Here is a 14,454-nt window from a genome sequence, read left to right as displayed (position 1 = left end):
CGACCACTCTATCGAAAGCAGCGATGAAGTGGTTCGACAGTCTCCCCCCGAGGTCGGTCACCAATTTTGAAGACCTCTCAAGGAAGTTTTTAATGAGGTTCTCTATCCAGAAAGACAAAGTGAAACATGCACCGAGCCTCCTGGGAATAAAACAAGAGGTCGGAGAATCCTTACGAGCCTATATGGAAAGGTTCAACAAAGCATGTTTAGAGATTCAAGACCTGCCCACAGGGGCAGTCATAATGGGATTAGTCAATGGACTTAGAGAAGGTCACTTCTCACAGTTCATATCCAAAAGACACCCTGTCTCTCTAAGTGATGTACAAGAAAGAGCTGAAAATTACATCAATATGGAGGAAAATGCTAAGCTGAGAGACTTGAGTTGGCGACCTGGGCACCCTCCCTCAACAAAAGAGAGGGAGAGGGAAACCAAGAAAAAGGAAGAACTCGGTCTCGAGAGGCCAAGAAAATACCACTCTTATACTTCTCTGAAAGTTTCTATAGTGGATGTATACAGAGAAATTTGTAATACTGAAAGGCTGCTGCCCCTTAGACCCATTAAAAATAAAAAGGGGGAGCCGTAGCGACTACTGTGAGTACCATAAAATATATGGTCACTCCACAAATGACTGCTACGACCTTAAAAATGTGATAGAAAAGCTGGCTAGAGAAGGTCGGCTTGACAGGTATCTCATAGAAAGGTCGGACAGTCATGGAAAGAGAAAGCGAGATGATATGGATAGAAGAGACCCACCACCGCAGACTCCGGAGAGACATATCCATATGATCTCAGGGGGGTTCGCGGGAGGGGGACTCACCAAATCCTCTCGCAAAAGACATCTCAAAAGAGTCTACCAGGTCGGAGAGGAGTCATCCGACCTCCCTACCATTTCATTCACAAAAGAAGATGGGCAAGGAATAATCCCTGGACACGATGATCCAGTGGTAATAACTATGATCCTGGCAAATGCCCATCTCCACAGAACCCTAGTAGACCAAGGAAGTTCAGCGGACATCCTTTTTAAGCCCGCTTTTGACAAACTAAGGTTGGATGAGAAAGAATTAAGAGCCTACCCCGACACCTTATACGGATTAGGGGACACGCCAATAAAACCACTAGAATTTTTGCCCCTCCACACCACTTTTAGAAAGGGGGAAAAATCAAAGACTCTGAGTATAGACTTCATAGTCATCGATGTAGGGTCAGCATATAACGTTTTAATCGGCAGAGCTACTCTTAATCGACTCGGAGCAGTGGTATCCACCCCCACCTTTGCATGAAATTCCCGACTTCAGCGGGGATAGCAACGGTAAGGGGAGATCAAAAGTTGGCAAGGAAATGCTACAATGAAAGCCTAAATCTGAGAGGAAAGGGCAGAGAAGTTCACACAATAGAGCTCGGTGGTACCAGGGCCAAAGAAGAGCTGCGACCACAACCGGGAGGAAAGACCGAGGAAATACAGGTCGGCAAAGAGGAAGGGAAAAATACTCACATAGGAGCCAACCTAGGGGAAACCCTAAAACAAGGGTTGACTAAGCTCCTAAGAGATAACTCCGATCTCTTCGCCTGGAAGGCCTCCGACATGCCTGGGATAGACCCCGAGCTCATGTCCCACAAACTCTCGGTCTATCCGGGATCCCGACCTGTACAACAAAGAAGACGCAAGCTCGGCCCGGAACGAGCCCTAGTAGTAGAAGAACAAGTACAGGCGCTCCTAGAAGCTGGCTTCATCAGAGAAGTCAAGTACCCAACATGGCTAGCCAATGTAGTGCTAGTCAAAAAACAAAATGGCAAATGGAGAATGTGTGTCGACTATACCGACTTGAATAAGGCATGTCCCAAGGACCCTTATCCACTGCCAAGCATCGATACCCTAGTAGACTCCAGCTCAGGGTATCAATACTTATCGTTTATGGATGCCTACTCGGGGTATAACCAAATCCCGATGTACGAGCCAGACCAGGAGAAGACATCATTCATCACACCCAGAGCTAATTTCTGCTACGTGGTCATGCCATTTGGATTGAAAAATGCAGGGGCCACATACTAGAGGTTGATGAATAAGGTGTTTGCCTCTCACCTTGGGAGCCTAATGGAAGTATACGTCGACGACATGCTGGTAAAGACCAAGAAAGAAGTCGACCTCTTGTTAGACCTCTCACAAGTCTTTGACACCATAAGGCTGCACGGGATGAGACTAAATCCCGCAAAGTGCGCCTTCGCGGTGGAGGCAGGGAAATTTCTAGGATTTATGCTAACACAAAGAGGGATCGAAGCCAATCCCGATAAGTGTAGAGCCATCCTGGAGATGAAAAGCCCGACTTGTTTGAGAGAGGTCCAGCAGCTGAATGGCCGACTTGCAGCCCTCTCCAGATTTTTGGCAAGATCAGCACTAAAATCCCTTCCACTGTTCTCCTTATTGAGAAAGGGATGTCAGTTTGAATGGACCCCTGAATGTGAGGAGGCGTTCCAGGAGTTCAAAAAGTTCTTAAGCCAACCTCCTATTCTGACCCGACCCGTAGCTGGAAAAGACCTCGTCCTATACTTATCTATAGCAGACAAGGCTGTCTCATCAGCCCTGATAAAAGAAGACGAGGTCGGCCAACATCCAGTATATTTCATCAATAAAGTTCTACAAGGCCCTAAGCTAAGGTACCACAAACTAGAGAAGTTTTCCTACTCCTTAGTAGTAGCCTCACGAAGGCTACGACCTTACTTTCAAGCTCACACAATAAGAGTCCGTACGAACCAACCCATGAAGCAAATCCTCCAAAAGACGGATGTTGCAGGGAGAATGGTTCAATGGGCAATAGAGCTCTCCGAGTTCGATTTAAGATATGAAACTCGGACAGCGATTAAAGCCCAATGCCTCGCCGACTTCGTTGCAGAATACGCAGGGGATCAGGAGGAAAAACCAACTACATGGGAACTCTATGTAGATGGATCCTCCAACAAAACAGGAAGCGGTGCAGGCATAATATTGGTAGATGAAAGAGGAACCCAGATAGAGGTTTTCCTAAAATTTGAATTCCCAGTTTCAAACAATCAGGCAGAGTATGAAGCCTTGATTGCTGGATTGAAGCTGGCAGAAGAAGTCGGTGCTCCAAAGGTGATGATATACAGCGACTCACAAGTGGTGACCTCCCAGATAAACGGAGAGTATCAGGCAAAGGACCCAAATATGAAGAGGTACTTGGAGAAAACTCTGGAGCACCTTGGGCGCTTTGCAGAAACCGAGGTTAAACACATAACTCGGGATCTAAACAGCAGAGCGGACGCCCTATCCAAGTTAGCAAGTACCAAGCCAGGAGGGAACAACAGAAGCCTGATCCAAGAAACCCTCCAGGAACCCTCAGTGGTAAAAATAGAAGACAAACAAGAAGTCCTTGAGGTAGTCGGTTTAAACCTCGGATGGATGAACCCCTTGGTCGAATACATAAAATTTGACATCCTTCCAAAAGAGGAAAAAGAGGCTAGAAAAATCCGGAGGGAAGCACAACATTACACTTTGGTGAGAAATATTCTCTACAGAAGGGGGATATCAACACCATTGTTAAAGTGCGTACCGACCTCAAGAACCACCGAGGTGTTAGAGGAAATCCAGAGTGGAATCTGCGAAAATCATCTCGGAGCAACGTCACTAGCCAGGAAAGTAATCCGAGCTGGATTCTACTGGCCGACCTTGCAGAAAGATGCCACAGAATTTGTGAAAAAGTGCCAACTATGTCAAATGCATGCAAATTTCCACGTGGCTCCCCTAGAGGAGCTCATCAGTATCACTTCTCCATGACCCTTTGCAAAATGGGGAATGGATTTGTTAGGTCCTTTTTCCCCAAGCGCCAGGACAAGTCAAATACCTGATCGTGGGAATAGATTACTTCACAAAGTGGATAGAAGCAGAACCATTAGCCACCATCACTGCTCAAAGAAGTCGGAGGTTCCTCTACAAAAATATCATCACAAGATATGGGATACCTTATTCCATTACTACAGACAATGGAACCCAATTCACCGATTCTACCTTCAGAAGCCTAGTAGCCAGTATGAAAATCAAATACCAGTTCACCTCGGTGGAGCACCCGCAAGCCAATGGGCAAGCCGAGACAGCCAACAAAGTCATACTGGCAGGGCTAAAGAAAAGATTACAAGAGACAAAAGGAGCCTGGGCTGAAGAGCTCCCACAAGTGCTATGGGCTTACAGGACAACGCCCCAATCCGCCACTGGAGAAACACCCTTCCGACTAGTCTATGGCGTAGAAGCAATGATACCAATAGAAATCAATGAACAAAGCCCAAGGGTAATTCTCCATGACGAGATCGGGAACATACAGGGGCACAAAGAGGAGCTCGACTTGCTCCCCGAAGTTCGAGAAGAAGCCCAGATAAGAGAAGCAGCGTTGAAGCAAAGGATGACTACAAGGTACAACAAAAAAGTCATTCGAAGAACATTTGCCCCGAATGACTTGGTCTTGATCAGAAACGACATTGGAGTCAACAAGTCAGGAGAAGGAAAATTCGCTGCTAATTGGAAGGGACCATACAAAGTCAATGAGATCTTAGGAAAAGGTTATTATAAAGTGACCGACCTGAACGGCACCGAGTTACCAAGGTCGTGGCATGCTTGTAATATGAAAATGTACTACAGTTAAAAGCGAACTCTACTCCCTGATGTACTCTTTTCCCAACTCCATGATTTTTTCCCAAAATCAAAGGGTTTTTTCTGGAGGAGGGTTTTTAACGAGGCATCATGGTAGGGGCTAAGGGAAATAGACTGTCAAAAACCCTTAGTAGCAATAAAGTATCTCCCCAATTAATAAAGATCTTTTTCATCTTACAAATATCTCTTAAATTCCTTTTTTTGTTGTTTTCTCTTTCTTTCGACGAAACGCACTGACTTAAGCTCGACAAAACGTGAAAATCCCATGAACCGACCTAGATGGTCGTCAGGATAAAACGACGAGGTACAAGTCGGTGTAAAGAGGTTATAGAAGTTGATCATGAGGAACTCGGAAACATTCCGACTCATAAGTCGAAATGAAAAACCGAGTAAAACAAAAATGAATCACGAAAGTAGCCTAAGTCAGGAAAACTCAATAAATCAAAATTGAGTACTAGGAATAACAAAAGAGATAAAAAAAAACCCAAGAAAAGCTTAAAAGCTGTCCTAAAAATCCTTGAAAACAAAAAGGTTTAAAAAGACAGACAAGCCAAGAGTTTTCAGAAAAGATTAAGGAAACTTCCGAAACCAAAAAAACATGCACGCATAAGGTAACTTAAACCCTTATCCAAAAAAGGGTATTTATTTTGTTAATTTAAACCCTTATTAAGAAAGGGTATTTTTAAATGTTTTGTTTACGGCCTTAAAAGGCCAAAAGAAATTGTTCAACAAACGTCACCACCAACAAATAGATATAAAGAGTTTAAAAAAGGGGGGGACCCACAGGCCGAGCCCCCATATAGCCATATAAAGTTATTTCTGCAGAGGAGTAGACGGATCACCACCACCAGAGTCAGGAAGAGCGCCACCAGGACCGGGAAGAGAGGCATCCATAGGAGATGAAGAGGAAGTCAGAGGAACGATAGAAGAGCTTGGAGCGTCCTTAGGACGAGGAGGGGACTCAATAATTCTCTGCCCCCGAGTCTTCAATTCTGACTCGAAAACGATTACGGGGGCAGGAGGATCCACAATGGCACCATCAATGATGACTTTGTCCGGATCTAAAGGAGAAAGGTCCAAGTCAGGAGCAATGACTCCGACCTGCTCCTTGAAAATCCTCCAAGCCTCCTCGGCACCATCAGCAATAGAGTCCTCCAACTCAGCATATGCATTCCGAGAATTCAGCAAATCCTTCCTCACAGACACAAGATCTTGAAATAAACTCTGGTAACTCTCCTGTGCTGCTTTCCTCAAACCCGCCTCCATGTTGTATTGGGCCTGCAACTTACTCTCCTTCTCCCGAAGGCTATCTCTCTCCTCCCTCAGCTTAGCGACCTCCAACTTCAACTCCCTCTCATGCTCTTGATAAGTAAGAAGCCTTCCTTCCAGCTCCTCAACCTTCGAGGTTAACCCCAAAGAGCTGAGAGGAGTCTTCTCAAAAATATCCAAGAGTTTGCCACAAACACCCGCCGCCCTGAAACTCTCCTCAGCCAGAGTGGTAAGGTGGTTCCGAACAGAGACATCATCCATACTTATATGAGGATAGATGTTCTTTCGGACGAATGCAAGAGCATCCGCCTTAACCCCACCGTCAAAAGAAGAGCCAGACTCTAAAATCTTGCGCTTCTTCTTCTCCGGCTCAGGAAGAAGTCGGGCGGAGGGGAGCGGCCGAGACAAAGCAGAAGAAGAAATCACAATGGGCTTGGAAGGAGTCCCCGTGTTATGGGGAGGAGGAGGAGGAGGAGAGATGATCGCCCAAGTGCCACCAGTCCTAGTCCGAGACCTTGCCTTAGCCTCCTGGACTCTTTGGTAAGACTCCTGAGCATTCTTTCTCGCCATATCTGCAAAAGAAACAATTAGCAAAAACAACAAGTCGTCAAACCTCAAAGTCGGCAGATACAAGTTGGAAATAAGAAATATGTATATATATAAGCTACCTAGTTGCGACCGAACAAAAGTCGGCGATCCCTGGAGAAATTTTCTAGTATCCAAGTATGGGGTCCTCCCCCACACTTCTCGGAGAAACCACACAATGGCCGCCTCCACCTTGTCTAGGTCGTCCAGACCGTATTTCTCACAGGGGGAGGCCTCCAACCAATACAAGGGAAAACGAGGGGAAGAATTCTCATCCAAGAAAAAGGGGTGGTGACCCTCTACAACTTGAACTTTGAAAAAATAATTTTTGAAGTCATGGAAGGATTCGTCAAAAAGGGTGAAAATTCTCCGACCTTGTATGGCTCGGAAAGACACCCATTGCTGCTTGTTATTTAGCCCACTGAAGGGCTTAGTCATGTGGAAAAGATAGAAGAAAATCCTCAAAGAGGTCGGAAAGTCCAAAGCGTGACTAATAAATTGGTAAATTTTCAGAAAACCCCAAGAATTGGGGTGAAGTTGGGTAGGGGCAACTCGACAGTGGCGTAAAACAGCCATTTCAAATTCAGAAAACGGAAGAAAAACACCCAAACGGGTAATCATGCTCTCATACATATAGAAAAAATGAGGGACCTCCTCGGAACCCCTCCCAAAACAAACCCGGTCTTCCAAACCCGGGGCCACCAACTCATACTTGGGCTCATCCTCCTCAAAAGTACAAATGCGGTGATGAGTGCGAAGATGGGTGATGAACTCGGCATCAACCAAAGGTTCCTCTCCCAAGACCGTAACATCAACTCATTGAGCAAGAACTTCTACAGAAGACATTTTTTCTAAAATACGATGAAAACCTACAAAGAAAAAAGAAAAAGAATCAAAAACGAGAGTCCCTAAGGGGATACGAAACTTAACAGAAGCCTACAACGTCATTTCTCCCTTTCCAAAGAAAATAAAAAGCATGCAAGCAAAAGCGATTAACAAAGGGAGAGAAAAAAGAACCAACCTTTGCCGGAAAAAGGTAGGAGAAGATGAAAGCCTTCAACGAAAGAAGTCCCACAAACTGATATGAAAATGCTTCACGAACGGATGAAAGGGAAAATTTGAAAAATCGAAGAAACGAAACAATGAAAGAGAGAGAAAGTATTTATAAGCACGTTAGGGGCATAATGGTAAAAGCGGGGCAGTCATTAATGAGAATGCACTGTTACCAAGGCCATCAATCCCTACGCACATCCCTAACGGACACGACGCTTGATTAGACGTAACTGTCAGAACCAAAAGGCTACGAAAAGTCACGTTGGTTTCAGACCATCACGTCGGTCCTCCTACAAGTCGACTACGACCCCGAGTAGAATACTCGAACCCAAATCTTGAAAAGAAAATTGGGCTCGAGTAGGGGCACTGTTAATACCCTGGCCCAATAATAAAGGCCCAGGATCAAGCAAAAGGTCTAATCCAAAGGGTTGGGCCTCACCCAGTACCAATCTTCGTCTTATGAAGTCGGTACTCACCACGACTTGCTCTAAAGAAGTCGGGTACGAGGGTTAGCTGGCAGATAAACACTCATTCAAATGAGTAACTGCCCCAAGAATCTCTCTAACTACTTCACAGAGCCATATCTTAACCTCCCTGATAAAGGGACGGTTAACACCCTAAAAAGGTGGCACTACTCCAACGGTGGTTATTGGTTCACCACTATAAATACGCTGACACCCCTCAGGTATCTCTAAGTCCCAATACATTCTAAACCTGCTAACACCCTTACTGACTTAGGCATCGGAGTGTCTTTGCAGGTACCACCCCCCATTCCTTCACGAGCACAAGTCGGACGGAGGCCCCCGAGTTGCTGACCCACTTGAAAGCCTCCTCCTTCATACGTTTGGGCCAACCAATGCTATCCAGCCTATCAATCTCCGGTTACCCATCGTAACAATACCCAACAAAAAAAAAGTTTATCTTAAACCTACTTAAGTTGATCTAGTAGTTAGTGTATTAGTCTGTTTAAATAAATGTTTAGAGTTTGAATTTTATTATATGTATACAATAATTTATAATTAATAACAAATTTTTAAATAAAACTTCGATCAATAACAAATTAGTCATTAGTCTCTCAAATTAGTCATTAGTCTCTCAAATTATGTGATAGCGTAAAAAACTAAAAAAAAAAATTTACCATATACAACATAAAAAAAAAAAAGGATTCACCATATAAGCGTGGATGCCAAACCTATTTTGTCGTTTTGCCTCATAAGTAGACATACCAAGGTTCGATTTCCGGTAATAGATAGACGGTGGTAACTAGAAAAGAACCTTTAGTGTGTGAGTATGACAAAAAAAAAAATTATTAGGATTAAAATTTATGTAACCGTTTAATTTTAAAATTTTTTTTAATGGTTAGAAAAATAAAATTAACCGTAATATTATAAAGATAATAACTAAAATTATTTTATTTATTTTGTCATATATAATTATACATTCATTATATTTAAAATTATACAATTATTTTAATAGTAATTAATAAATATTAAAAAATAACTTTGGATTATTTAGACTGGTTATCTATTCTCTTTCAAATGTTATTGAAAATTAAAATCAATTCATTAGAACCAAAAAGAAAAAAAATCAAATTCTATCATGTTATAAGGATGGCAGGAATCAGGATGGTTAATCGATATTGTGATATTGCGTGTATTAGTGACGTGGAGTAGTAAAAACAGAAATTGGTTATAAGTTAGTTAGATCAGTAGGTGTTTGTTATTTGTATTAGTTAGTTAGTAGAGTGTTGGTATAAATATATGGTGTCTTCACAATGCTATGTAATTAAGATACAATTCTAATTCTTCAATACTTCATAATTGATCAAGTAATAAAGATCTTCTGCTGCATTCTGTTCCAAGAGCTAAAGCTCTCTGTGAACTCAAATTCATACTTGTACATGGAAGCCAACGATCGAGTAAATAAAGCACGTGTTTAAAGGAGATTAGATGCAACGTATAACAATTTATTTATATCATTCATTACTTTCAACTGATAGAATAAACCGTAGAATATATCTCAATATCTTGCATCTAATTAACTTTTATTCTATATTTAGAAATTTAGAGATAGGCAACTTCTTCATTCTCGATCTTTTGCCACATTATTTTTCCTACCACAACCAAACTAAGTAATATAAGCCAGCCACACAGTTCTCCCTATAAGCTCAGTTAACCCTGCAATTGCCAATCAAAATAAATTTAAGATTAGTATGTTCATAATATTATATCACACACATAATATTTTATTGTCAAATGATAAAATTACTCTTAACTATTTATTTGGTAATCCTAAATAAAATAAAATGATTCATCACATAAAAACATCTTTATATACGATAATATAAATGCCAACAGTTATATGATTTAACACGTTTAACTAAATTCTTTAACATAATACCTATCAATATCTTAACATAATGACATTTTCATGAGTAACACCACCATAAATAGAATAATATGAACAATTATATATATAACGTGTGTTTTGAGCTTACTCGGTGCAATCCATGGAGGGGGATAACTTGTAGGGAAATTTAACTCCACATTGTTCTGGAAGTTTAGCAAGCTTGTCAGGCTTCAGACCCCTAAGATTCTTGGTCATTCTTCTGATGCAGTTGCAAACGGATTGACGATCTTCTTTGCTCTTGGCTCCAGCATTCAGGTTCTTAACCCCATCACAACAACTTTGAGGGATTATATGTTCGTTTCTGCTCAGGTATTCAACGCATGGTACTAATGTGGCATCAATCTTGCCACATAATTCAACAGCTTGTGTCATTTGACCCAAAGTTATGCACATTATCAACATGGTCAAGTATGTAACCTTAACAACACTAATAGAGGTAGCCATGGTAGGACTTTTAGATAGGTTAATATTTGAACTACTTGTGAGATATATGATGGATATGATGAAGAGCAATTATCCAAGTTAGGGTATATATAGATATTATACCACACATACACAATGCAAATTCAGTTTGTGATGAGAAAGTGAAAATGTTTTTTACTATAATTTGAAACGTCAAATTATTGTGTATGTTTTACGTCAACACCTCTTTTACAATAGTTAATATATATTATATTTGAAAATTTTGTTACAATGACATAATATATTGATAGCATAAAATAATTTTGCAGATATATTTAATTGTATATTATTATGTCATAAAAATAATTATATTTTTATTGAGTGTATAAATGATAATTTAAAATAATAAAAATAATTAAATTACTGTGTTAAATATTTTACATTTCAGTGCATCAATATATATAACACCATGAGGACATTGGAGAAACATCTGTATCTTATATTAATAATAAAATTTAGATTATGACATATCTTCCTATTTCAATGTTGAATGGACACATAGCTTTACATGCTTAAAGAACGCCCTCCAAATAACTTTTTATTTTGGGAAAAGGAAGAAGCAATTAAAGTATTATCACTTATTATGGTGAGGGATAAGGAGATTGGATGGAAAGTATAATAATTTATTTCATTATTCAACTATTACTTTCAAGTGATACAATACATTGTAGAATCTTTCATCAATATCTCAAATCTTAGTTTGTAGTCTATATTTAGGAATTTAGGGATAGACAACTTCTTCAATAAAGTAATATAATCCAAAGGCACAGTTCCTTACAAGCTCAGTTAATCCTGCATTAGGCAATCAAAATGAACCTAAAATTAGTATATTCATATTACCAATTTTTTTTTCTTTATTGTAAATGTTTTTTTAAACGTTATTTAATTTTCTTAGGGACTAGGGTTTAAAGTTAGGACAAAAATAGGATTTAAATATTTAAAGTAAAAAAATAATAATTTTAAAAAATTAACTGATATTAAGTTAAGAAAACGTTAATTCCTTCAATAGTATAAACAATTAAGAATATTATCAATTGACACTAAGAAAAAATATATATTCTTAATTATATAAACTGTGTATTTAATTTTCAGTAAAAATGTAGGGAATATATATAATATGAAAATGCATGATAGTGGTGATAAGTGTTTTATTACTTGTTGCAATCCATGGAAGGGGATAACTTGTAAGGCAATTTAACTCCACACTTTTGAGGAAGATTAGCAAGCTTCTTAAGATTCAGACCCTTAACATTCTGAGTTGTTCTTTTGATGCACTTGCAAACAGATTGACGATCTTGTTTGTTCTTGGTTCCATGGTTCACCTTCTTAACCCCATGACAACATTTTCTAGGGATCAAGTCTCTACCACCATTTCTCCTAAGGTATGAAAGGCATGGTGCTAATGTGATTCGAATCTTGCCACATGTTATTGGAGCACCTTGTGTAAGTGATGAAATTTGACCCAACATTATGCACACTATCATCATGGCCAAGTAAATTATCTTAAGGACAAAAGAGCTAGCCATGTTGGTGGGAAAAAAAAATAATGCTTAGGACTTTGAGGTTAATAGTTGCACTAATTATGATATGATATATATAATGAAGAGCAATGATCCAAGTTAGGCTATAATAATGCAATTAGGTTTGTGAGAAAGTGAAAAATGTTTTTTTTTAATATAATTTGAACATCTAAATTATTATGTTTTGTAGTCAACACTTTACACTTCTTTTACAATATTTAATATTATATTTAAAAATTTTGTTATAATCACAGAAATTAAAAAAAAAAAACATATATGTTTGAAAATGAGATACATAGGTATATATAGATAAAAAGTAAAAAAAAATGTATGAATCCTAGATATTAGCAAAGTTTCTTATGGACAATGAAAATTATGACCCTTCCGAATCTTTTATAAAGTGAAATAGTCGATTAATCTCAAAAGAATATGATTAGTTTAGTTGGTTAAAATTTTATACTACTAATTTAATTACCTTGTATTTTATTTTTATTTCAAATTTAATATGTCGGGCCTCAAAATTTGGCCAAAAAATCGATAAATTACACCTTGAATCGATCTAAATTAATATTTTTTTTATAAAAAATAACTACAATATCTCTATTATAAAAAATAAATAAAATACTCTTATTATTATTATTATTATTATTGAGAACCGTAAATTCTAATCCTTCTCTTATCTCTGTACCATCATAGATTTAGAATTTAAAGTTTTCAAAATTAAAAAAAGATATATATATATATAATAAAAATATTTTAATCATTTTTATAATAGAGTTATTGTATTTATTTTCTATAAAAAATATTAATTTAATCGATTCCGATTTTTCGAATAAATTAATTTATTTATTCTAATTTTAATAAAAATAATACGATTTAAAAATATTTTAAATATTTTTATTTGAGTGGCTCCAATGCTTAAATAATATACTCCAAAAATAAAACATAAAAACATAGATCAAGCCGTAAACGTTAGGCAGGTGAGTAGTTAGCCATAACCGTCAGTGATTCATTTTTTGTTGTTTTTGTTTGTACGAGAATGCTGAAAGAGAAACTCCATGTGACTCATGTGAAAAGGTATGATAACATATATCATTAACATGCATGCGTATTAATTTTGTGAGTAAAGTATTGTTTTTGTCCCTAACGTTTGGGGTAAGTCTCAAAGTTGTCCCTAACGTTTCAATCGTCCTATTTAAGTTCCTAACGTTGCAAAATTGACTCAATGTTGTCCTGCCGTTAGAAATCCGTTAACAGAATTGACGACAGGATAAAATTGAGACGATTTCGAAACGTTAGGAACTTAAATAGGACGAAAACGTTGGGGACAAAAACGATACATATAAATAAATTTTAATTTTATCCTTCAATAATATCAATTTTTTACTGTAAATAGTATTCAATTATTTTTTAATCACATCTAAGTGAATTACAGTTAATCACATCACTTTCATTCTAAATAAACTAATTTTTTTTTATAACTTTACACTTTCATTCTAAATAATGTAATTTTACTTTCATTACTTAATCACATTACTTATAATTTTTTTTATAATTCTACACTTTTATTCTAAATAAATTAATTTTTTAATAATTTTACACTTAAAGTAATATAATTTTTTTATAAATAAATAACTTTTACACTTTCATTTAAATAATGTAATTTTACTTTCATTACTTAATCACATTATTTATATTTTTTTATTTTACACTTTCATTCTAAATAAATTAATTTTTTTTATAATTTTACGCTTAGAGTAATATAATTTTTTATAAATAATAAATTTTATACTTTCATTCTAAATAATATAATTTTATTTTATTACTTAATCACATTACTTATTTAATTTTTTTTAATTTCACTTTTATTTTAATCACATTACATTTTATTTAATAAAAGTGTAAAAAATTATTTTTTATAATTTACTTAGTGTAATATAATTTTTTTATAAATAAATAAATTTTTACTTAGATTGTAAATAATATAATTTTATTTTATTACTTAATCACATTACTTATAATTTTTTTTATAATTTTACACTTTTATTTTAATCACATTACATTATTTATTTAGAATAAAAGTGTAAAAAATTATTTATTTATAAAAAATGACATTACTTTAAGTGTAAAATCATTAAAAATAAATAAATTTATTTAGAATAAAAATAATATGATTAAATGTAATTTACTTAGATGTGATTAAAAAATAATTGAATACCATGTACAGTAAAAAATTGATATTATTGAAGGATAAAATTAAAATTTATTTCTAAGTATCATTTTTGTTCCCAACGTTTTCGTCTTATTTAAGTCCATAACGTTTTGAAATCGTCTCAATTTTGTCCCGCCGTCAATTCTGTTAACGGATTCTTAACGGCAGGACAACATTGAGTCAATTTTGAAACGTTAGGGACTTAAATAGGACGATTGAAACGTTAGGGACAACTTTGGAACTTATCCCAAACGTTGGGAACAAAAACGATACTTTACTCTAATTT

The 14,454-nt window shown here is 37.0% G+C and overlaps 2 protein-coding genes across 2 annotated transcripts; both read right to left on the bottom strand.

Moving 5' to 3' along the window:
• Positions 1 to 10,058: 10,058 nt before the first annotated feature.
• On the bottom strand, positions 10,059 to 10,418 carry LOC130963374 (non-specific lipid-transfer protein 1-like). The gene has a single exon (XM_057889498.1). The coding sequence runs from the start codon at positions 10,416 to 10,418 to the stop codon at positions 10,059 to 10,061; it is 360 nt and encodes a 119-aa protein (XP_057745481.1).
• Positions 10,419 to 11,587: 1,169 nt separating this feature from the next.
• Positions 11,588 to 11,905, bottom strand: LOC130963373 (non-specific lipid-transfer protein 1-like). Its single transcript, XM_057889497.1, has one exon. It carries the CDS (start codon positions 11,903 to 11,905, stop codon positions 11,588 to 11,590), a length of 318 nt encoding a protein of 105 aa, XP_057745480.1.
• Positions 11,906 to 14,454: the final 2,549 nt, after the last annotated feature.

The sequence above is a fragment of the Arachis stenosperma genome, chromosome 2 (assembly GCF_014773155.1).
Source record: "Arachis stenosperma cultivar V10309 chromosome 2, arast.V10309.gnm1.PFL2, whole genome shotgun sequence".
NCBI classification, from domain to species: Eukaryota; Viridiplantae; Streptophyta; class Magnoliopsida; order Fabales; family Fabaceae; genus Arachis; species Arachis stenosperma.
This window is presented reverse-complemented; position numbering and strand designations above follow the sequence as displayed.